Below are 21,078 nucleotides of genomic sequence, written 5' to 3'. Positions count from 1 at the left end.
CTGTATATAAATGACATTGTTACATATTATTTTGTGTTCACTTTCACAGTACAATTTGTACCTTTTCTCATTTTATAAACACACTACAAAATAGTTATATACTATGGGTGAAATTTAATAGGATGAGTGATTCAGAAAGTGAGAGATTTGGTAAGAAATCTCCAGGTTTTTTTAAAAGAGGAAATCATTTCCACTGCAAAACCAGTTTGATTTTGATGAGTAAATGATTGCGGCTTTAAAAACACTGGAGATTTCTTACCAAATCTCTCACTTTTTGAATCTCTCATCCTATTAAATTACACCCAATATGTTTAGTGGTTTGTGTACCCATATTTTATTGAATTGTAAACAAATCTAGTCAAGAGAAAATGAATTCAGGCTTCTATGAAAACTACACTGAAAAAAATTCTTATACCCAAACAATCCGGCTTTTTTATTTTAGTAATATTAAAAATGTCAGGATCTGATTGGTTGATTTGGGTGACAACATATTTTGCTGTGCACCTATTTTAATAAATGATAAATGTATGTTTTTCTGTGCCTAAGATTGTGCTCTAATCAGCAGTTGTATAACATCACCCTGTACAGTGACAAACATTTGTATATCACTAGATTATGTTGCAGTATGAGGACACTTTTAGAAATAGAAGATAAAATTAAATACAAAAAAACCCTGTGGATAACCAAAAATAAACATATGAAACACATATTTCAGAAAAGTGCATTTCAGCACAGACCAGGCAAGGGGTGGGGGGAAATCTTTGGTATCAGTGTGATATTTCTAATCACAGAATGAAAACTCAAGTGAGGTAGCCTTTTCTATGAGGTTCTCACTAGAAATGTCTTTAATGTCATTTTCTTACAGCTGGAGCAGTGTACAAGCAAAACGTCATTGGCTTGCTCCAGGAACCAATACTTTCATCTCTTTGTCTGGTTGTCACATCAATCTTCATGTTAATATCATCAGTGTCTTGAATAACTTAAGAGAACTTTAAAAGAGAATTTTGTTTTCTCATGGGAAAGATGTATATACATATGCATTTTGGAGTCAGATTTTCCATCTTTCTCTATTATTATTTTAATGTTTATCATCCTTCTATTTGCAGTTTGGTAATCAGTAGTAATCTGATGTACTGTGTATAAGAAGAAAACAAAATAAAGCAAAAAAACCTATTCAAGTACTGTACCTTTCACCAAAGAAGGTTGATTTTTACTTCTTCATTTTCCATGTTTTTTTATGTTTCATTGTATATATAGTATATACTTTTTTTTTCCTTCAAGGTGCCTACTTGCCGAGTGCACAATTTACCTTATCTTAAAATGAAGAGAAGAGTTTGAAAACCCACAATTGAGATTTTTTTTTATATTTTTATATATATATATATTTATATTACCCGCATCATTTAATAAAGTCTGTTCATGTTTTATTTCAAATGTAAGACCCACCGCTCACCTCAAAGTGGTAAAGATGATTAAGATCTCTGTCATCTATGACTAGGACAGGGAATTAGGCCAAGAGGGAATTTTTTAAATGTATACTTTGCCTATAGAATCCAGCCTCAAAGAAGAACTGAAAAACGATGAGTCCTTTCTTGTAACGCATGACCTTAAGGAGACCAGGGGTGAAATTAACCATTTCTTTGGTATAGTACCATCTTCCATGGAAAGCTTTAAGGCAGTTGTTGTTGTTGGCACAAAAATTACCATCATCTTGCACTGAAATCCACCAGTTTGTTTTCTTTTTGCTTGAGCCCTGTTTTGTATTATTGTTGTGTTTGTTTTATGAAACAAGAGAACTGAAAATCCTTAAATCCTTAAATTATTCTCTGTACTCATTGTCAGTTTTAGAAAAAGATCTGAAGTTATTTCTTTGCTGCTCATCTTTTCCATTAAGTAATAATAATTGAAAAATCTGAGATTTCGAGGATGAATGGATATCAGGAGATTTGTCACAACCCTATGAAAATGTGCTTGTACAACGTTTGACTTGTGAAAGTCATATCCATATAGTCTCCCCTCCTGATTTCATCCATTCAGAAATTTACATTACTGTTGGGCCTGTACTACCTCTATTTGAAATAAACTGATATTTTATGTCTTAAAAATTCACTTGGTGCCTTTTAACGTAACACAATTGCATAATTTTTTTGGTAGTGATTTTTATGAAATACATGTAGCCATCCATGGTTCCTTTTTACTTCTTAGCTTCTGTAGAGCATACTTAATAGTATTGAATATGGTTGTTTTGTGATAAAAAATAAAGTTGTTTTTTTAAAAGGCAGATTGTAAATAAAAACAAAATTACTGAGCTATGTTTAGGTCATCAGGAAATATGATTTTATGATTGCTACCTAACTATTTTATTTATGTCTTCTTAATCTTTCACTGTTTGTTTTTTGGTTATGTATGGTGGTTGCAACTGGGAATTTCATTTCATGATGTAAAGATTTGGAAACAGCTCATGCTTTGGAGAAAGTGCTAGTGGACGCTGAAGACATTCCAGGATTGACTCCAGGCTCTTCTTGCCATCGGTTCATGCACCGCCGGCGTGCATTCATGAAGAAGTTACTGACCGTGTTGAGCTCTAAGCCGAGTTGCTGGGAAATTGTTATTTGCATCTCTTTTGAAGGACGCTTATTCTCTTTAAAGATGGCAATTAGTGTGCGTCGTTGAAGATCTGTAAAAACAAGCCGCTGCTTCTTAGGCTGAAGATTGCGGTCCTTTTGTTGTTCTTGTTCTTTGCGTTTACATGCTGAAAAAAATATAAAGAGAATCAGATATAAGAGATGTGATATTGAGTGTTCAAAACACTTTCCTGGATTTAAAAAAAAAAAAATGTATGTGAAAGAGTTACAATATCACTGTACAGATAACCTTTAGTTCTATAGAGTCATTGTTTTCGCTCAGGTCATGATGTCCTTCATTCTTTTGATTGGCTACCTTTATAATTATATATATATATATATATATATATATATATATATATATATATATATATATATATATATATATATATATATATATATATATATATATATATATATATATATATATATATATATAGTCCAGGAATCCACACACAAGGTGTAGAAAGGAGAGCACTCTCCAATCACAAATATAATTTTGTGAAAATCCAAATGAGTTAAATAATGAAATAAAGAGACATCACAATCCTTGGAGGTAAAGGTGATATAATAGTATGATAGCCCCGACGTTTCGGTCCAAATCAAGGACCATTATCAAGGAGCATTGTCATCAAAGTATACAGGTAGTCAGCGATGAGGTAATCTCTGCCTTGTAGGACAGGACAAGATCAGCTAGCTGATCTTGTCCTGTCCTACAAGGCAGAGATTACCTCATCGCTGACTACCTGTATACTTTGATGACAATGCTCCTTGATAATGGTCCTTGATTTGGACCGAAACGTCGGGGCTATCATACTATTATATCACCTTTACCTCCAAGGATTGTGATGTCTCTTTATTTCATTATTTAACTCATTTGGATTTTCACAAAATTATATTTGTGATTGGAGAGTGCTCTCCTTTCTACACCTTGTGTGTGGATTCCTGGACTATTTTTAAGTACCAGCCTTTTGGCCGGTGCTTTTGGTTGGGCACCCCACTGTTGCTACTTTGGGTGAGAGTGCGGTCATTTGTATCTGTATATATATATATATATATATATATATATGAGACAGGTAGTTGGTCTGGCACTCGTGTAATTATCCAGGGGTATTGCTGTGGTGCCTTCTCAGGTAACAAGCAAAGTTGCTCCAATATAATAGTGGGAAGGAAGCGGCACTCTCCAGACTGGTTTCAGAAGTATAAAAAGCCTTTATTCCAAATAAATAAAGGCTTTTTATACTTCTGAAACCAGTCTGGAGAGTGCCGCTTCCTTCCCACTATTATATATATATATATATATATATATATATATATATATATATATATATATATATATATATATATATATATATATATATTCCGTTAAGCAATTTTTTTTTTATGAGAGCAACTACTGGTATTTGATGTAGATATGCAATAAGGTCACGTCATTTTGATAAGTGGTCAGGTTGTTGAAGAATAATGCATCAAAGTCATGAATTTTTTTCAGCCGAAAAAGCACTGAGTGAGGGGTGCACACTTTTTCTGTTTGGTTTGAAACTTGCAGCCCTACCCAATATTTTTCTGACAAATTCAGTTCTTTCTAAATAATGTATCACAAATGTTTATTGCATCCCAAAAGCATACACTTTTGCAGTAAGCTTTTAGGCATAAATTAAACCGTCAGAATACAGTAAACATTAGAGCAGGAATGGGGAACCTTTGGCTCTCTAGCTGTTGAACTACACATCCCAGCATGCCCTGCTACAGTTTTGCTATTTGGCCAGCACTGCTTTGAAGGCAGAGAGGACAGTGCCGGATGAGAGGGAGAGATTGAAGAGATGGTCTAGATGGGAACAGGAAGAGGGAGAGAGGAAAGAGAAGAGCGGGCAGGGAATTGAGTTAGATGGGAAGGTGATGGGGGGGGGGGTATGAATGAGGGCCATGACATCCTCACCAGATACATGGGAGAAAGATGTCAGAGTGGGTAAGAGGGAGGAGGAGGGATTGTAGGGGAGAAGAGGTGATTGGTTGGTCTGGTGGGATGTGATGTTCTGAAGTATGGAATCAATTTTGGATGCAAACTAAGTGTCAAACTCAACAGCAGAGAATGAGGAGGGGAGATAGAGAAGGCAGAAGAAGTATATCTGTATGCACATGCATGTGTATATGGGATGTGTTCAGAATCCCAAGAGACAGGATGTGGCAGTCACAATATCAGCACTGGCATCCCGACTACAGTCAGGAGACTGGCATTGGAATGCTGGCATTTATTAGGGTGCTGCCACTGTTGTCCTGTCTGCTGGCATCCCAAACGTAAATTTGCGGGGATTGGTACAGATTGAGCATTTATAATCATTGCTGGCGTATCATCAGCCATCTGGTGGCTGGGGCCTGGAGCACAGGTTGACATGCGAGCATCTCACACGTTCGCGGGTCCAATGCCTGGAGCGACATGCCTTAATGGTTAGGTAGGGTTATACTGCGGGAAGGGAGGGTTAGATACTTAGAAGTTGGGGTAGGGTGGGACTGAGTTTGGAGGACTAGTGATATGCAAGGGTAGGGTACGGGGGTTAGGCAATAGTGAGGAGGGTTAGGGTCAGGCCGGTGATTTTTGTACACAGGAGGCTGGCTTTACACCTGTAAAAAACACAAGTATAATTAAATTCGCCACACGCGGCACGCTCGCACGTGCAATTTTACAAATACCTTCCCCATCTGTATGTGTTATATGTGATTTTATATTTCGCTTGTTACTATAAAATCAATTAAAAGTTAGATTTTAGGACTCTATTTCTTCCACTGGTGCACCACACCAAGACAAATCTTTTTCCTCTCCTCTCTTTGTGAATTATCCCATTTGTCAGTGGTAGCACACCCCTGAATTATACGAGACACAAGGCTGTCATAACTACAGACGGGGTCACCCTTGTATCTACCCAACACAATTGTAGGATACACGACCTTGTGCGATTGTACCCAAAACCCATTATCTTTAACTATGTCAATTATCCTATTCATTGTTATGAACCATTCACCAACTGTTATTTTATTGCAGAACTATATATATATATATATATATATATATATATATATATATATATATATATATATATATATATATATATATATATATATACATAACAATGAATAGGATAAGGAAATTGACATAGTTAAAGATAGTTATGTCCTCCATGGTGCAAGCCACGTCCCATGGCAAAGGCCACACACCCTATGTAGACCACACAACATTACCAGCATTGAACACATCTCCTGAAGCAATGCACAATAGGCCCCTTTAATATTTCAGCTCCTGGCACATGTGGACATTGATCTGGCACTGCCTGTTTGGGCTTATATTGGGAAAACCCTTCAAAAATGTAAGAAGAGGCTTGTTGGTCAGCATTATGTACTGCCCTTGTAAGGGGAAATAGTGCACAAACTGTTGATTTACATTTTGTGGAAATTAGACACAATCTAGCAACTCTAAATTACCATTTGATTGATCATTTCCCCCTACTTCTTTACTCATGGAGGGGACAGAGGTTTGATTCTGTTAAAGAGAGAAGTCCAAGTGATCCATTAGTTAGATATGATTACTCCCTGTGGTCTTCACAAAATGATACTATTACCTGGTTTTTATTGATGATAAGTATTATGTATAAGCAGCTGTAACAGATGTAATACAATGTAGATTTATTGCTGCTGTTGATATTTTGCTACTATTATGTTTTTCTAGTTACAGTATATGCTAATAACTTCCGTGTTATATGGTTATATTTTAAAGTGTATAGCCTTTATTATGGTGGCTGTCATGGTGTTTGTAACAGTCACTGACTTGCGTCAAGCATATACGTGGTGACATCATATTTTGCGCCCCGGACCAGAGCTGAATTCCTGCTTGCAAAGCTGTACACATGGGTGCTACAGAGGTAAAAAATAAAATCTTTGTCAATTTTTTGTGTCCTCAAGACAATCATAAGGTATGTACACGGTAAAGACTTGGCAACTGCCGATATCAAATTGATATTGGCAGCTGATGGGGTAGCGGCATCCCTGGGACAGCATGCATGGTGTGTGTGTGTGTGTGTGTGTGGGGGGGGGGGGGGGGGTACAGATCTTCAGGATCGAATTTGGATCAAGTGCCGCATAGCATGGTAGGATTTCCACTATTTGCTATGCAATTATGCAATTTTGACTATATAGTAAAAATCTGTGGCACAAATCGCACCATTTGTATACAGCATTACAGTGATTAAAACAGTGATATTTTGACACTGTTAGAGTGCACGGTCTCATAAACATATCCACAACAGACCAGAAAAGACCATCACACCAAATTTAATGTAAAATAAATATTATTGATTGCCGTTATTCATCTCAGTATAGGTCAATGGTTCTACCGTCACAAGTTAATATAGTGCATTGTAAACAAGCAAAATAGGTGTAAAAAAGCATATGTTCAAAACTCAGCATCATAAATACAGTACTTGCAAATTTCTTCATAGGAACCAATTTCAACATTTAACAAGCACGTACTCGTGGCAAATCTACCATAAACATGTTTTGGTGCAATTCCTGCAAACTGACTGCCCCATGAGGAATTTGCAGTCATGCATCGAAACAGTCTGTCAAGCTATTTTGGTCAGGAAATAGGTCGTTTTTCGCAGCATACTGTACATAATCTTGGTAAGGTAAAGCAAAATTGATTAATATTTAGTTGGCCAGCCTTTGGACTAGAGCACAGCCACAGAGCTCAGGCACTGATGAAACCAGGTTCTCTAGAAGTGTGGAGAGATGAATCTATGCTAGGTTGTAATAAGAGCTTCAGTTAGCTTCCTTTATGTTGTGGGCTTCTACTTTAAGATCTCATACCCAAACGTATGTCACAAATTTGTCTTTTTGTTAAGATTGGGAGTCTCAAACCAGTTCAGTAACCAGTAATGTAAAACAAATCTTCAAAACCTTTGATCTGTGGCATTGCGCATTGTCACGTTGAAATACATAATTTTTTTTTTATCTGGAAACAACACTTTAACAGGGGAAAACATTCTTGTATCAAGTGTTGTGGTTTGTTTTGCCATAGTAATAATTTCTTGTACAATGTGATTTGGAGATGAATTCATATAGTGTGGCGAGCGCAGCGAGCCACCGAGCCCGAAGCATGGTGAGCGGATGCGGAATACATGTCACGTAATCCTGCTGTGCTCGCCACGCTTCGGGCTCGGTGGCTCGCTGCGCTCGCCACACTATATAAAGTCAACTCCACGCTGACGTGGATAGTGGGGGTATGAAAAGGTCAGGAGGACGCGTTCCGCTGCGGTCGCCACGCTTCGGGGTTGGTGGATAGTGGGGGGATGCCTAGAATCTCATTGCATCTTATAGAAGTGTAAAGTAATATAGTAAAGTAAATGGCATCGCAGGGGCGAAAGCCAACCGATAGTGTAAATTATGATACAGTGGAATAAATTAAGTGTTTAGAATAATAGGCAATTACAAATCGATAAAAGATCATATCAACACAGAAGGGTGAACAGGTTTTAGGAGAGAGAGAGCAAATGAAAACAGAAACCCCCTACATCTTATGAGGGCAGACAATCATGATCAGTGAAGTCTGAGGGGATCAAGTTTAAAACATTGAAAAAAATTATTTTATACCTCGAATATTGAATAGGATGTATACCAAACCAGTATTCCAGAATCTCACAAATCAGGAGTAAACAGCCTATGGTGAATGATATATACAACTAAGTTTCTATCATAAATACAGATACAAATCCAGAGAACACAATGGGGTTGCTTACATACCGTGAAATAGAGTACTTCTATGAAGATAGTTAGCTCAAAATGAGCTCAAAATATATGGCCTTTAGTCCAGCCAACTATATATAAATAATTATTTTTTTTTAACAAACGACCTTCCACCAGACAAGACTCTGACACAGTTGTGGGGAACAGAAGTCTGTTTACTTCCACAGCACATGAAACAGGTATTTTCCACAGCAAACTGACCAGGTTCCTTAACCAGGCACTGGTCCACAAACAGCATACACGATCACAGGCTCCCTGTCTCTAGCCCACTGGCCCACCACCCTCCATCACCTGGCCACTTGCTGGAATCAGGAGCCCTGAGCCCTTGTACTAACGAGCTTTAAGAAAGTTTAACACATGTGCTTGATTGCTGGAAGTGCTTGCTCCTACACCTGGACTGGATCTGTATGGATGGGATCTCAGGTATGAAATTGCAGGCTATTTCTCATAGTCTTAAACCCAAGTAGTTTTGGCCTGGAAAAACTAAACAACTGTGCTTACATTCATCATATTTAGTATTAACCCTTTAAGTGCCAAAATCTCTGTAAGAGATATGCAAAATATCCACTAAATATGCCAGCATCGCTCACATTTGTTAAATAATAAAAAAAAATTGCCAGCATTCCTTCTTTGGGGATGCTGGCATTGGTATTCAGTCCACTGACATCCTGACCGCCGGTCATCTGTATGTATCCCATGTGATGCACCACTTTAGTCACTTTAGTTAGACAAGTTGATCAGTTGGATGTTTGATGGAAAGTTGGTATGGTGTGTGACTAGTCTTAGATTAGTCTTCCCTATTAGCAAAGTTCTTTCTACGGCAGATAAATAAAACCCAATGGTGCTTACATTTTGTCTGCCTAAATCTATATTTGCTTACCAAAAATATTAGGCTAGGGCCGGCTCTGATTATTATTAAATACAAATCTGGAATATAGTTCAGTAAAAGTTTTTAGAAATCAGATCAAGTTTTTATAACTAGTGCTCTATCTGTACTTCTTTTATACCAAAAAGGCAGGTCGCACCCAAGATTTAAGACCCGGCTCTAAGCCAGGTGTGCCCCGGCTCGTGACCCCTTTTAGACTCACCAGCCGACTCTGCATAATGCCGGGGGGTCACCAGGGGCGGATCCTAGGCTGGTGCTGGGAGATGAGAGCATCTCCCAGCATGGCTTTTCCAATTCAGTGAATGGGTCGCATTGACCCCGGTTACCTGTACACTGCCCCACTACTGGGTCCTCACCATGTTCCACCCTGGTCAGAACATGTTTTTTTTTTCAGTGCCCCATTTACACCGGTGCTGACCCGGGTCCACATTCAAAAACCCGGGTTTTTACCTTGATGTAATAGGTGTATCACTGAATAGAAGAACAAAAGACTTCTGTAGAACAAATATGTTTTTATTGGCAATCTTCATTGAGAGTTTTCCCTCTAATGATAATCATATAAGGCATTGGTTTCCAAACTGTGTGCCGTGGCACCCTGGGATGCCTGGGAGCACTTAAGGGATGCCTTAACTGACGCTAAGTATAACATAAATATATGTTACATATTTATTTCTAAATTTTTCAGTAAGAAACTTTTTGATACTAGGGAGCCATTATTTAAAAAAAGTTTGGGAACCACTGATATAAGGACTTATGTGATGTTTTCATGACTGTGTGTATACCTATGCTCTAATTCATGGATGCAGTGTGTGCGGTCAAGAGGGGTCCACTCTGCACATGCTACAACAATTTATTCTGCACCTACCTTTTCCAAATCCAGCAGCAGTAGCACTACAAAGTCACCAGGAAATTGGTGCCATTTTCTTAAGCCCCGTACACACGGGGGAGATATATTGCTCAGCCATATATGGCTGAGCATATATGGCTGAGCAATATATTGCTCAGTTTCTCCTTCTCATCAGCGACCAGAGATGGTCGCTGATGAAAAAGAAACTGCCGGGGGAGCCCGGCAGTGGTAATCAGCTGGTCGCAGGAGCATGTTCCTGCGACCAGCGATCACTACAAGGGTAAAAACGGGAGCGCGCACTCGGCGATATATCGCCGGTGCACACTCCGATAGTGGGCAATATGGTCGCTTAGCCCCCGTGTGTATGCACCTTTAGGCTTTTGTGCATGTGCAGTAAGCAGGGCCAGCGCTACCCGCTCAGCACAGCCTGCAAAGCAGGTAGGCGTCGGCCCTTAGAGGCGCTTCCTCCCCTCCTTCAATACTGTAGCTCCGGGCTGCCAGCTGCTGCAGCCTGCGTGTCAAAGAATATGACAGGCAGCGGCGCCGGCAGCAGGCTTAGCCCACCAGAGAACTAGACGGACGGAAGCTCCCCACAGCAGGGCCACATGTCCCAGTCCTGCTGAGTGACGCTTCCCGCCTCCTGTCCGGCGGACCTTGTTGGGTTACAGTGCTGGCACTGGGAGACCTTGCGATTCCCTTCCGGAGTGTGAAGCAGGGCAGGTGAGGTGACATAATGACGTTCTCGCCGCACACACATGCCGGTTTTTAATGAAGGCTAACTCAGAGACGCAGGACACACTGCGGGAGCCAGTATACATAGTCAGAGACGCCACGCTGGCAGGCACTGTTGTGTGACAGTATGTATAACAAAGGTACATGCCACTGTAAATAAAGGGGTAATTACCCAGGGCCAGAATGGTGGTCCACTGTACTAGTTCCTGTGGCCTTCCCCCTACGTGAGAGGCACCATCTGTATCAATACAGACTTGGCAGCTGGCACAACTCTAGGCATTATATGCAAACAATACAATGGTTGGCATTATGGCTAAGGGGTGCTACTATGGGCATTATGTGCAACTGTCTCTACTCTGGGCATTATGCATAAGCAGCACTTCCCTGGCCATTATACATAAGCAGGGCTAATCTGGGCATTATGCGTAAGCGTCTTTACTGTGGGCATTATACATAATTTTCGCTACTCTGGGCACTACGCGTAAGTGGCACTGCTGTATGCCTTTTACATAAGCAATGCTATTCTGGGCATTATGCATAATTGTCGCTACTATGGGCATTATGTGAAAGCTGTTCTACTGTGGACATTATGCATAAACATCGCTATTGTTGGCATTATGCATATGTGGCGCTACTGTGGGTATTATTTGTAAGCGGCATTACTGTTTTTGTTATGTGTGAGTGGCATTACTGTGTGCATTTTGTGTATGGGGCACTACTCTAGATTGGTTGGTTGTTTATCACTCAAAAACACAGAGAAAGAAATGTCCTTTTGTTTAGGTGCACCAAAAGATATTAAAAATGAGCTTTCATTTGACAATTTTTTAAAAACTGCGAAAATATTAAAACCTACATACAAACAGTGATAAACGTCAGACAATACTGGTGTTTAAAATAAAGGTGGTAGGCAAGTGGCACACTGAGTTTTACTTGATAGTCAGGTATTAGTATGTCTCTTAACAGCGTGACACATGGGGCCTTATTCTGGTCTGTGTGTACTTTCCCGCACTCTTTCGGATGGCGTTTTTTAGCCGTCTGCGCATGCGTGGGCAATGCTATGCGCATGTGCCACGCAAGGTCTCCGTACTTGTTCTCACTAATACCGTACAGAAATGTGCACCGCATTCACTCGGGAAATATGGGCGGATTATGGGCTTCATTCGGAACTACACAGGGGCGTAGTTTCAAAGTGGGCTAAACTGGGCGTAAACATGGGTGTACACGAGGGAGTGCACTTATTATGGTACGCGTACATTCAGACAGCACGCCGAATGCACGCAAACAAAAAGGCAGGAAACATGCGGTCTTCATAAGCAAGTATTGCTTTGCGGACATCACTCGGTCATGCGCTAGGCATTCGGAACGCCCAATCAGTACGGGCGCAACTCAACCAATTTCAGCTGAATACAATGCACTCCACTCCTTTACTCATTACTCATTAATTACACTCTTCTCATTGCATAACCAATGGGCGTAAAGGGGCAAGAAAGAATGTTTTGAACTTAGCATGATGTAAGGGTTAATCTAAAGTGGTAGTAAAGTGTTTAATTATCAATTTGAGAAATAATAGATGACCAATAAAAACAATCCCTTTTTAATGAGGTTGCCTAATTGCATAAGTGGGTCATGTTACAGATTTCGGTGTTCAGATAATAGTGGTGAATTGTGCGTAAATACACCGCATCGGTGCGTACGGGCAGGTTCCCGTCTGTTCTGACGCGGTAAGACCGTGCATACGCTGTAAGACCGTGCAGAATATGTGTGTGTCCACCGCACATGCAAAGGTTTGGATGTCGTCCGTAAACACGCCCTCTTCTTAAAGAGTGAGTCGGTCCGAATGCGGAGGACCGGTGGGCGTTTTTTCCAGGGGACACCCAGTGCTGCACCCCTAAGTGGGGAATGTGTGTTACTGGTCCTGGCAGGGGGTACTGGAGCTTGGGGAGGACACTCCATGAGCTGGAAGGGGTGCAAGTGCAGGCTCAGGTGGGCAGGGGGGATGGCTATGCAATATCGGGTAGGTTAGGTGTCCGGATGTGGTGTTGGGTAGGGAGTGTGTGCCTGAGACCTGGACTCAGTTGCAGGCTCCTGTCCGTCACTACTGCGACTCCCAGTGTCCGGTCAGTTGGCTGTTTGGTGCCGCGGTCTCTTCACTGGCTGCCGCCGGCAGGGTCTGGCACTCCACACTCCATCTTCTGCCAGGGGGCGTGCTAGTGTAGGCGCCACGCTAGTGCGGGTGCCACAGCTGCCCATCCGGTCTTCTGGCTGCCACTCAGGTCTGCTCCCCCTACACGCGCCGTCCGTCTCTCCCTCCTTCGGCTGTCGGCAGGGTCTAGCTGCTCCTCTTCCCTCTCAGGCTCACCGTTCAGGCGACCTTCTGCATGCGGCTCCTCCCCCCCCCCCCCCAGGCACTACTACTTCCGGCCTCCCGTCCCTTCGCGCGCCCTGGCCTGTTTATCAATCCAGGGTCAATAGAAAGGTGCAGCCGGACGTCACAGCGCCGACCAAACGCCTTTGGCGCGACTATTCAGGCTGTCAGGTCCTTCTATTATGCTAAGTGGGTTACTTAGCATCCATCTAGTGTTGGTTCCCTGCAGGGTACCTCGAGGCACCCCAGGCTGGGGTGCCACATAACCCTCACTCGAGTATAAGCTGAGGTGGGATTTTTCAGCACAAAAAATGTGTATAGGGGGGTCCTCTATTTTTATCATTAATCTTGTGCAACTGGCATTCCTTTCTTGTTGTGTTGTTTATCACTCTCTATTTTATCACTTTTGAAGCTTAGTGCATCTGGCGCAGTATCTCTCACACACACTATGCACACACACTATGCTGCCAGCAAGAGAGGAGGGCTCCAAGACAGAGACTACATTGAGACCCCCTCCTCTCTTGATATTTCCCTTTGTGAGTTAGACATAACTGTATATAGAACAGTAGATGACAGCATTTAACGTAACTCAACTGCAATAATCATATTTACATTAAAAATGTTATTTAATTTTCTCAAATGTAAGACTGCCCATTACTATATCTATTGCTCCTCCCTTAATTCCCCACATTTAACACAGTTACAATCTATTTGATTTTTTTTGTACGGAAGAAAATGTATTTACATTATCCTCACCTACTCACTACCCACAATGCAGTTTGTTCCTGCAGGCAAAGGATTGAAAAATAAAACATCCTTATTTTCATAGACATCAGTCCAAGCCAGTGGTTTTAGTGTACTTAGGTACACATATAAAGAGCTGTCGAATTACAGTACATATGTTTGTGTAAGAAAATATATTTTGGATTATAAAAAGGTCTTTTCAATGATCAGTCATTGTTCCTGCATTTTGCTGATGCTGCACAACCGATTTCTCTCTCCATCCGTCTTATTACAGCTGCGTACAAAGAAAATCAATCACACTTCAGCCAGATATACTTACAGAAGAATCTGGGATGTGATGCTTGCATGCGTACATCTGCTGATTAGCCACGTGAAGCAGAACAAAATCACATATTAATCCATATATTTAGCTTCCCATATTTGTAATACTGTGGTTTACATATGCAATTTTTTAATATTTGTAATACTGTGGTTTACATATGCTATATTTTTTTACTGTATATTACAAAACCAATCTGACAGTCTATCTAGTGGTATATACGTGTTGTGCATAGCTTTGATCAAACATTATGACACTATAGAGATACAGGTCCTGATTGCTGATTGAGAGATGGGTGCAGTGCCTTAAAAAGTGATAAAGTACAAACCATACTTGCCTACTCTCCCGGGATAACGGGAGGCTCCTGAAAACTAGAGATGAGCGGGTCCGGATCTTTCAGTTCCGAACCCACCCGAACATCGCGATCCGAGGCGGGATCCGAGCGAATTCGGGAGTTCCCGCCTAATTCCGGACCGAAAACGAAGCAAAACGTCATCATTGCGCTGTCGGTCTCTCGCGGGATCTGGATTTTATATAAGACACACGCGCGCCCCGCCATCTTCACTCCATTATAGGAGAGGGAAGAGGGTGGTTATGCTCTGTGCTCTGTGCTGTGCACTTTTGTTTGGTGCTGCAGTGCTCACTTGATTAGAGTTTGCATGCAGGGGCTGCGGACTGTGCACAAGTCCAGTGTACAGGGGCTGTGTTCAGTGTGACAGGGGCTGTGTCCAGTGTACAGGGGTTGTGTCCAGTCTACAGGGGTTGTGTCCAGTCTACAGGGGATGTGTCCAGTGTACAGGGGTTGTGTGCAGGGGCTGTGTCCAGTGTACAGGGGTTGGGTCCAGTGTACAGGGGCTGTGTGCAGGGGCTGTGTCCAGTGTACAGGGGTTGTGTCCAGTGTACATGGGGTTATGTCCAGTGTACAGGGGCTGTGTACAGGGGTTGTGTCCAGTGTACAGGGGTTGCATCCAGTGTAAAGTAAGAGAAATAAATAAAAGGGTACTTCTGTACAATCACAGCTCCCACGATGGGCATCGTATACGGAAAAATCGCATTGCATGCGATCTGATGCGACGCAATGTCATTTTTCACTGAAATTATGGACATGAGTTGAAATCATGTAAAATGCACCCCAAATTAGAATAGAAAGTGTGGCGAGCGCAGCAAGCCACCAAGCCCGAAGCGTGGCGAGGGGACGCGGATACCTGTGAAGCCCGCGAGGGGACACGGATACCTGTGAAGGTATCCGCGTCCGCTCGCCACGCTTCGCGCTCGCCACACTTTCTATACTCAACTCCACGCCGACGTGGATAGTGGGGGTATGAAAAGGTCGTAGGACGCGTACCGCCGCCGCTCGCCACGTTTCGGGTTGGCGTTGATAGTGGGGGTGGTACAGTGTGAAAAATGACATTTGGGGTGCATTTTACATGATTTCAAGTCATGTCCATAATTTCAGTGAACAATTACATCGCATCGCATCAGATCGCATGCGATCTCATGCAATCGTATGCGTTGCAATCGTATGCGTTGCGATCGCATGCGATTTTTAACAAAAATGCATAAAAACACGGTACAATTGCATCGCATGCCATCACATGCCACTACATATGGCATGCGATGGCATGCGATGGGAGCCGTGATAGTACACAAGTACCAATAAAAGTAATAAATAAAATAAAAACACATTATTGGAGAGTGATGGAGGAGGAAATAGTGGGAGATCAGCAACCTGATAGAAGTGCTGAAGCTGCTACCACTAGTCATGACAATGATTGGTTTATTAAACTGTGCATGTCCTGTATAAGGGTGGGTGGGAGGGCCCAAGGACAATTTCTCTTTTTTTGGGGTATTTTATTAAACTGCCACCCTGTCTGCCCCTGCAGTGCCGCTCTGCTTCCAAGATGTGCCAGGTTGGAAGTGTAAGGTCCACATGTATGTGATGCCCACTGCTGTCTCTTAGCTCAGTCATCCAGCTACCTCGGTATAACCTTTTGGCCCAACTACAGTAAATGAAAACAATTTTGTGAGCTGTGAAGTGATCAAAATTGACTAGAAATGAGTGGAAACTAATGTTATTGAGGTTAATAATACTTTAGGGGCAAAAACAGGCCCGAGTTCTGTTATTTTAGCCATTTTTAGCATTTTTTCATAAAATTCCAGATCCAAAACCAAAACCCGCAAGGGTGGTTTTACCAAAAACAATCCAGATCCAAAACATGAAGGGAGATCCAGATCCAAAACTAAAACCCCGAAAAAGTGGCCGCCGCACATCTCTACTGAAAACCGGGTCACCCTCCTGCCCCCCAGGAAGGTAGGCAAGTCTCCCACTTTCCCCACGCAGCCCCCTTACCCGCTGCACCAAGTCCGGGATTTTACGGGTCCATAGCAAAGGGGTGGGGCTAAAATTACAAGAATTACATAATTTTGCATCTGCGGTAAGAAGCCCATAGGCTTCTGCAGGTAATGGCCAGCTTTTGCCGGCAATTCCCTCTGCATCGCTGACACTGCGGAGGGGCAATAGACAATAGAGAAATGTGGTAAAATCCTTGATAAAGGGTTTTTTACTGCATTTCTGGTTTAGAGCATCCCACCAATTGTCTTTATTAAAAATACAACATGTAATAATGAACATGAGTTAATACTACACAGTGTATATTTCCAGATTTGTAAACACTACTGAAAAGTCAGCTTTTTCATCATCTCCCTATTCCCTCTGTTTAGTTATCAGTTGCCTAATACTAATAGTATTTACTGTTGATATTAGAACTTCAGGAATAAACTTACTTTCCATTTCAGGCAATTGTTCATGTTCTGTCTTTGTAAATGTGTCTTTATATATTGATTTCCCTATATTCAACTAATGCCTACCAAGTGACTTCTTGTATTTGACAAAAGCAAATTTGGCAGGTTTTATTCCAAATATCTCTTATTACTTAATTTAGCCACATGGTTTTCTTTTTTATCGCAAGAGCTCCTGCAGCCATAAGATACTTGTTTAATATTTAAAAAAAAAAAACGAAAACATTTCTTAGCTGATTCCATTGGCAGCTCCTACCTGCTTGTAGGATGGAGCCTGAAACTACCCATGCCCATAAAGGAGAAGAGGAGACAATCAGGTCTGGCCAGCCAGGTCCCTGCATCTGCGCAAAGAATCTGTGTGGTGGGGCTGTGTATTTGCAAAACACTGGCTGCTACGGACTGCATCCGCTGTGGTTTATAGAAGCTGGGTAGGGCTGAGGATAATCTAACCCTTGCCTGGCAGTCTCGGAGGGAGAAAACACCTTACCCTGGGGCTGCCTGTCATATTTGTGATATTACTTACAATAGGAAGTCGCTGCCAGTCGCAGCAAATCCAGTGCAGTTATGGCTCAATGAGATGGTGAAATTTACTGGGAGGGCTGCAATATAGCCCATAGGCAGGGCCGGCGCTAACCGCTCAGCAAAGGATGCGGTGCAGGGAGGCGCCGGGCAGTAGAGGCGCTCTTCCTCTGCACCCTGCTTGTTACTGTGTGCTGCTGTGTGCTGACTGCCATTGCACCTGTAACACTGCCTGATAGGCAGCAGCGGCGCCGACAGTGAAACCCCTCAGTCCGGCAGCTGATCTCCTGTCCCTCCCTCCCAGCAGCACAGCCGCAAGGGGTTTCTGTGCAGTGTGTGACTGTGTGCACACTCAACCTGAATCTCTGTCCAGCGAGGGGGGGGGGCTGACACTGCAACCCCCCCAGCTACATTCTGTTCCTACACATGAAGACAAGACACTCTTCTCCTGCACTCCGGTTACTAATCCCTCCCCCTTCTACATGATGATGCACGGGGAGCTGCTGCTAGACAATCACAACACCGAAAGTTTAACCTTTCATACCCTGGATTTCTACAGTGAGGTACACGTACACACACACATATATATATATATATATATATATATATATATATATATATATATATATAATATATAGAGGTAGGTAAGCCCCACACTCGTAGTAGAAATATTAGCGGCACTCACAAGACTTGGTTGCAGGAAAATTAACAACTTTAATCCGACATGTTCCGGGGATAAATCCCCGTCATCAGGGAGCAAAGTACAACTGATCACAGATAGCATATAAGTACAAAGACACGCCCCAGGATACACCTCCACCAATCAAGACACTGCAGGCGTCAGGCACCACCACCTGTCGCAGCACGCATATGAACATGTCCATCAGCCCGGCACCACAAGCAAGACGCCCCAAGGCACCAGCAGCGCAAGCAATAAATTAAAAATACTGGCCAAAAGGAAAGTACAAGTATATTAAAAAGATACACCCACTGCAACATTTGTAACAACAATACAGTTACTGTAGTTTAAATTACAATAAATTCATAAGTAAATGCTTCAATATATAACAAAACAAATCCACAGACTGATATACCTAGATCATAATAGATAAACAAATAAAGTTGAACATAGAATACGTGCATTATCGAGGTGGACATCTCACAGGAAGCAATGTAAGCCCAGTTTCTCATTTAATCCTTTTGGGGACAATGTATCCAATTTCATTATCCATCTATTCTCCATGCGAAGCAATAATTTACTTCTATCTCCTCCACGTTTTAATGGGGGTAAATGGTCAATTAATTTAGTGCGCAAACTGGCCATGATGTGCCCAGCTTGGGCACAATGTCGGGTTAATGGCTGATCACTGGTGCCAGTAGCAATAGCTGCCCGAATGGCTGTTCTATGATTGTCCATTCGTATCAGTTTTTCCCACATAAAGATAACCGTAGAGACAGAATATTACATAAACCATAAATTTAGTGGTGCTGGTGATGACATGATTAATGTAGAACGTCCTTCCAGTGTATGGGTGCACAACATGGTTACCCATTAAAAGGGAACTACACGTCGTGCATCCAATACAACGGTAACTACCATTTGGTTTAGAAAGAAAATGTAGTGTTTTGATGTTAGTAGTAAATTCTGACACATCAATTTTGACCAAATGATCACAGAGATTTAGGCCACGTGAATAAGCAGGCATCAGTCTGGAATTTGAAAGTGCAGGGATATCCTTATCAGTACTAATAATAGGCCAAAACTTTTCATGCGCTTACTGATGTCATTGCTCCATGTACTGAACTTGTTGATCCAGGGAACCACACATTTGTCAGAATTCATATTTGATTTCCTATTATCAACCAGGCAATCTGATCTATCAATGGGCAATATGTTATCTTTAGCAATCTCCAAATCTTTCATCACATAGCCTTGTGCAACAAAATGTAAATAATTTTGTCCAAGGCTGCTACAGTCTCTACAGGGTCACTGGTAATACCCTCAACATTTGCAAATACGGTAGACCGCGTTGCAATTATAAAGGATGGCAGCTGCTATGCAATAGAACTGAGTTACGGTCAGTTTCCTTGGTATACAAGCTAGTGCCAATATTCCCATTAGAATGGTAAATCTTAACATCAAGGAAATTAACCGCCTCAGTGCTGGCAGTGTATGTAAAATTTAATGGCATGTCCAGTACAGTTATGCCGATCAAGTATATCAGTTAGAGTTTGTAGGGGCCCAGCCCAGACAAACAATAGATTGTCTATGAACCGAACAAATTAAAGTAAATGACTGCTTGTGATTAATGGAGAAAATTAATTAGTCTCAACCGCCCACATAAAGCTATTGGCATACGATGGGGCCACATTCGACCCCATCGCACAACCAAGCAACTGGACATAGTATTGATCATTAAATAAAAAATAATTCCTGTTGAGTACCAATTTTAACAAAGATAGAAAAAAAGGTATAGATGTCCCTTTAAATCTTGGATTATCAGTAATCATCCTCTCCACCGCATCCATCTCTGCATCATGGGGATGCATGTGTAGATGCTGACAACGTCAGCACTGACCAAACACAAATCTTGATTAACAGCTCCAATGTCCTGCAATTTAAAGAGGAAGTCATTGGTGTCCTTCAAATAGGATGGGGTACCCTGGACACAAGGATTCAAAAGGCTATCCAGGTACACAGAGATTGGTTGAAATAGGGACCCCTTGGCAGGTATTATAGGTCTGCCAGGAGGGTCATCCAATCTCTTGTGCACCTTGGGTAGCATATAGAATAAGGGTGTCACTGGAAACTGTACTGATAATGCTTTACATAATTCACTTGAAATGACACCATCATTCAATGCTGCATTTAATATACCACCAAGTTCATGTTTATAGATAGGCATAGGATCACAATAAAGATGTGCATACACATTAGTATCATTTAACTGCCGCTGATAATTTTTAAAGTATTTATCAACAGATTGTAAAACCACAGCACCCCCCTTATAAGCAGAACGGACTACTATGTCCCTTCTGCTTTTCAGAGACTTTAAAGCCACCTTCTCCTCATAGGTCAAATTAGAGTATTGCAAATCATTGCAAGCATCGGGGGCTGTCAATAAAAGTCTTGAAAATGTCTTAATTGATGGTGATATAGACAGAGGGTCGAATGTAGATGGTTGTGCAATTTTACGCGCAATGATTGGGGAATTTTATCCTTTATACCGTTGGTATAAAGGAAAGACCCTTAGATAACACAGATTGTTCAGGTACAGTCAAGGGAGTATCAGATAAATCCCAGTTGGACATTTATCGTGTCACGTTGGCGCGACCACTCCCTTTGACATTGTCAAGTCAGATGCTTGGTTCCATAGGGAGAGGTATCAGCAGTAGAAAGAAAGAAGTAATAATGCCACTGTATAGGTCATTGGTACGACCTCACCTAGA

At 41.7% G+C, this 21,078-nt stretch overlaps 1 protein-coding gene across 1 annotated transcript in view; it reads right to left on the bottom strand.

The window, feature by feature from the left end:
* Positions 1 to 418: 418 nt before the first annotated feature.
* Positions 419 to 21,078, bottom strand: part of LOC146067773 (one cut domain family member 2-like) — a 130,279-nt gene continuing 109,619 nt past the window's right edge. Inside the window, exon 2 of the mRNA XM_083179204.1 lies at positions 419 to 2,752. Coding sequence (XP_083035330.1) covers positions 2,460 to 2,752 — 293 coding nt within the window. The 3' untranslated portion in view covers positions 419 to 2,459. The remainder of the gene's footprint in view (positions 2,753 to 21,078) is intronic.

This window comes from Crinia signifera, chromosome 1 (assembly GCF_055691185.1).
Source record: "Crinia signifera chromosome 1, ASM5569118v1, whole genome shotgun sequence".
Taxonomy (NCBI): domain Eukaryota; kingdom Metazoa; phylum Chordata; class Amphibia; order Anura; family Myobatrachidae; genus Crinia; species Crinia signifera.
The sequence above is the reverse complement of the archived record's forward strand: the minus strand, read 5'-3'. Positions and strand labels throughout refer to the sequence as shown.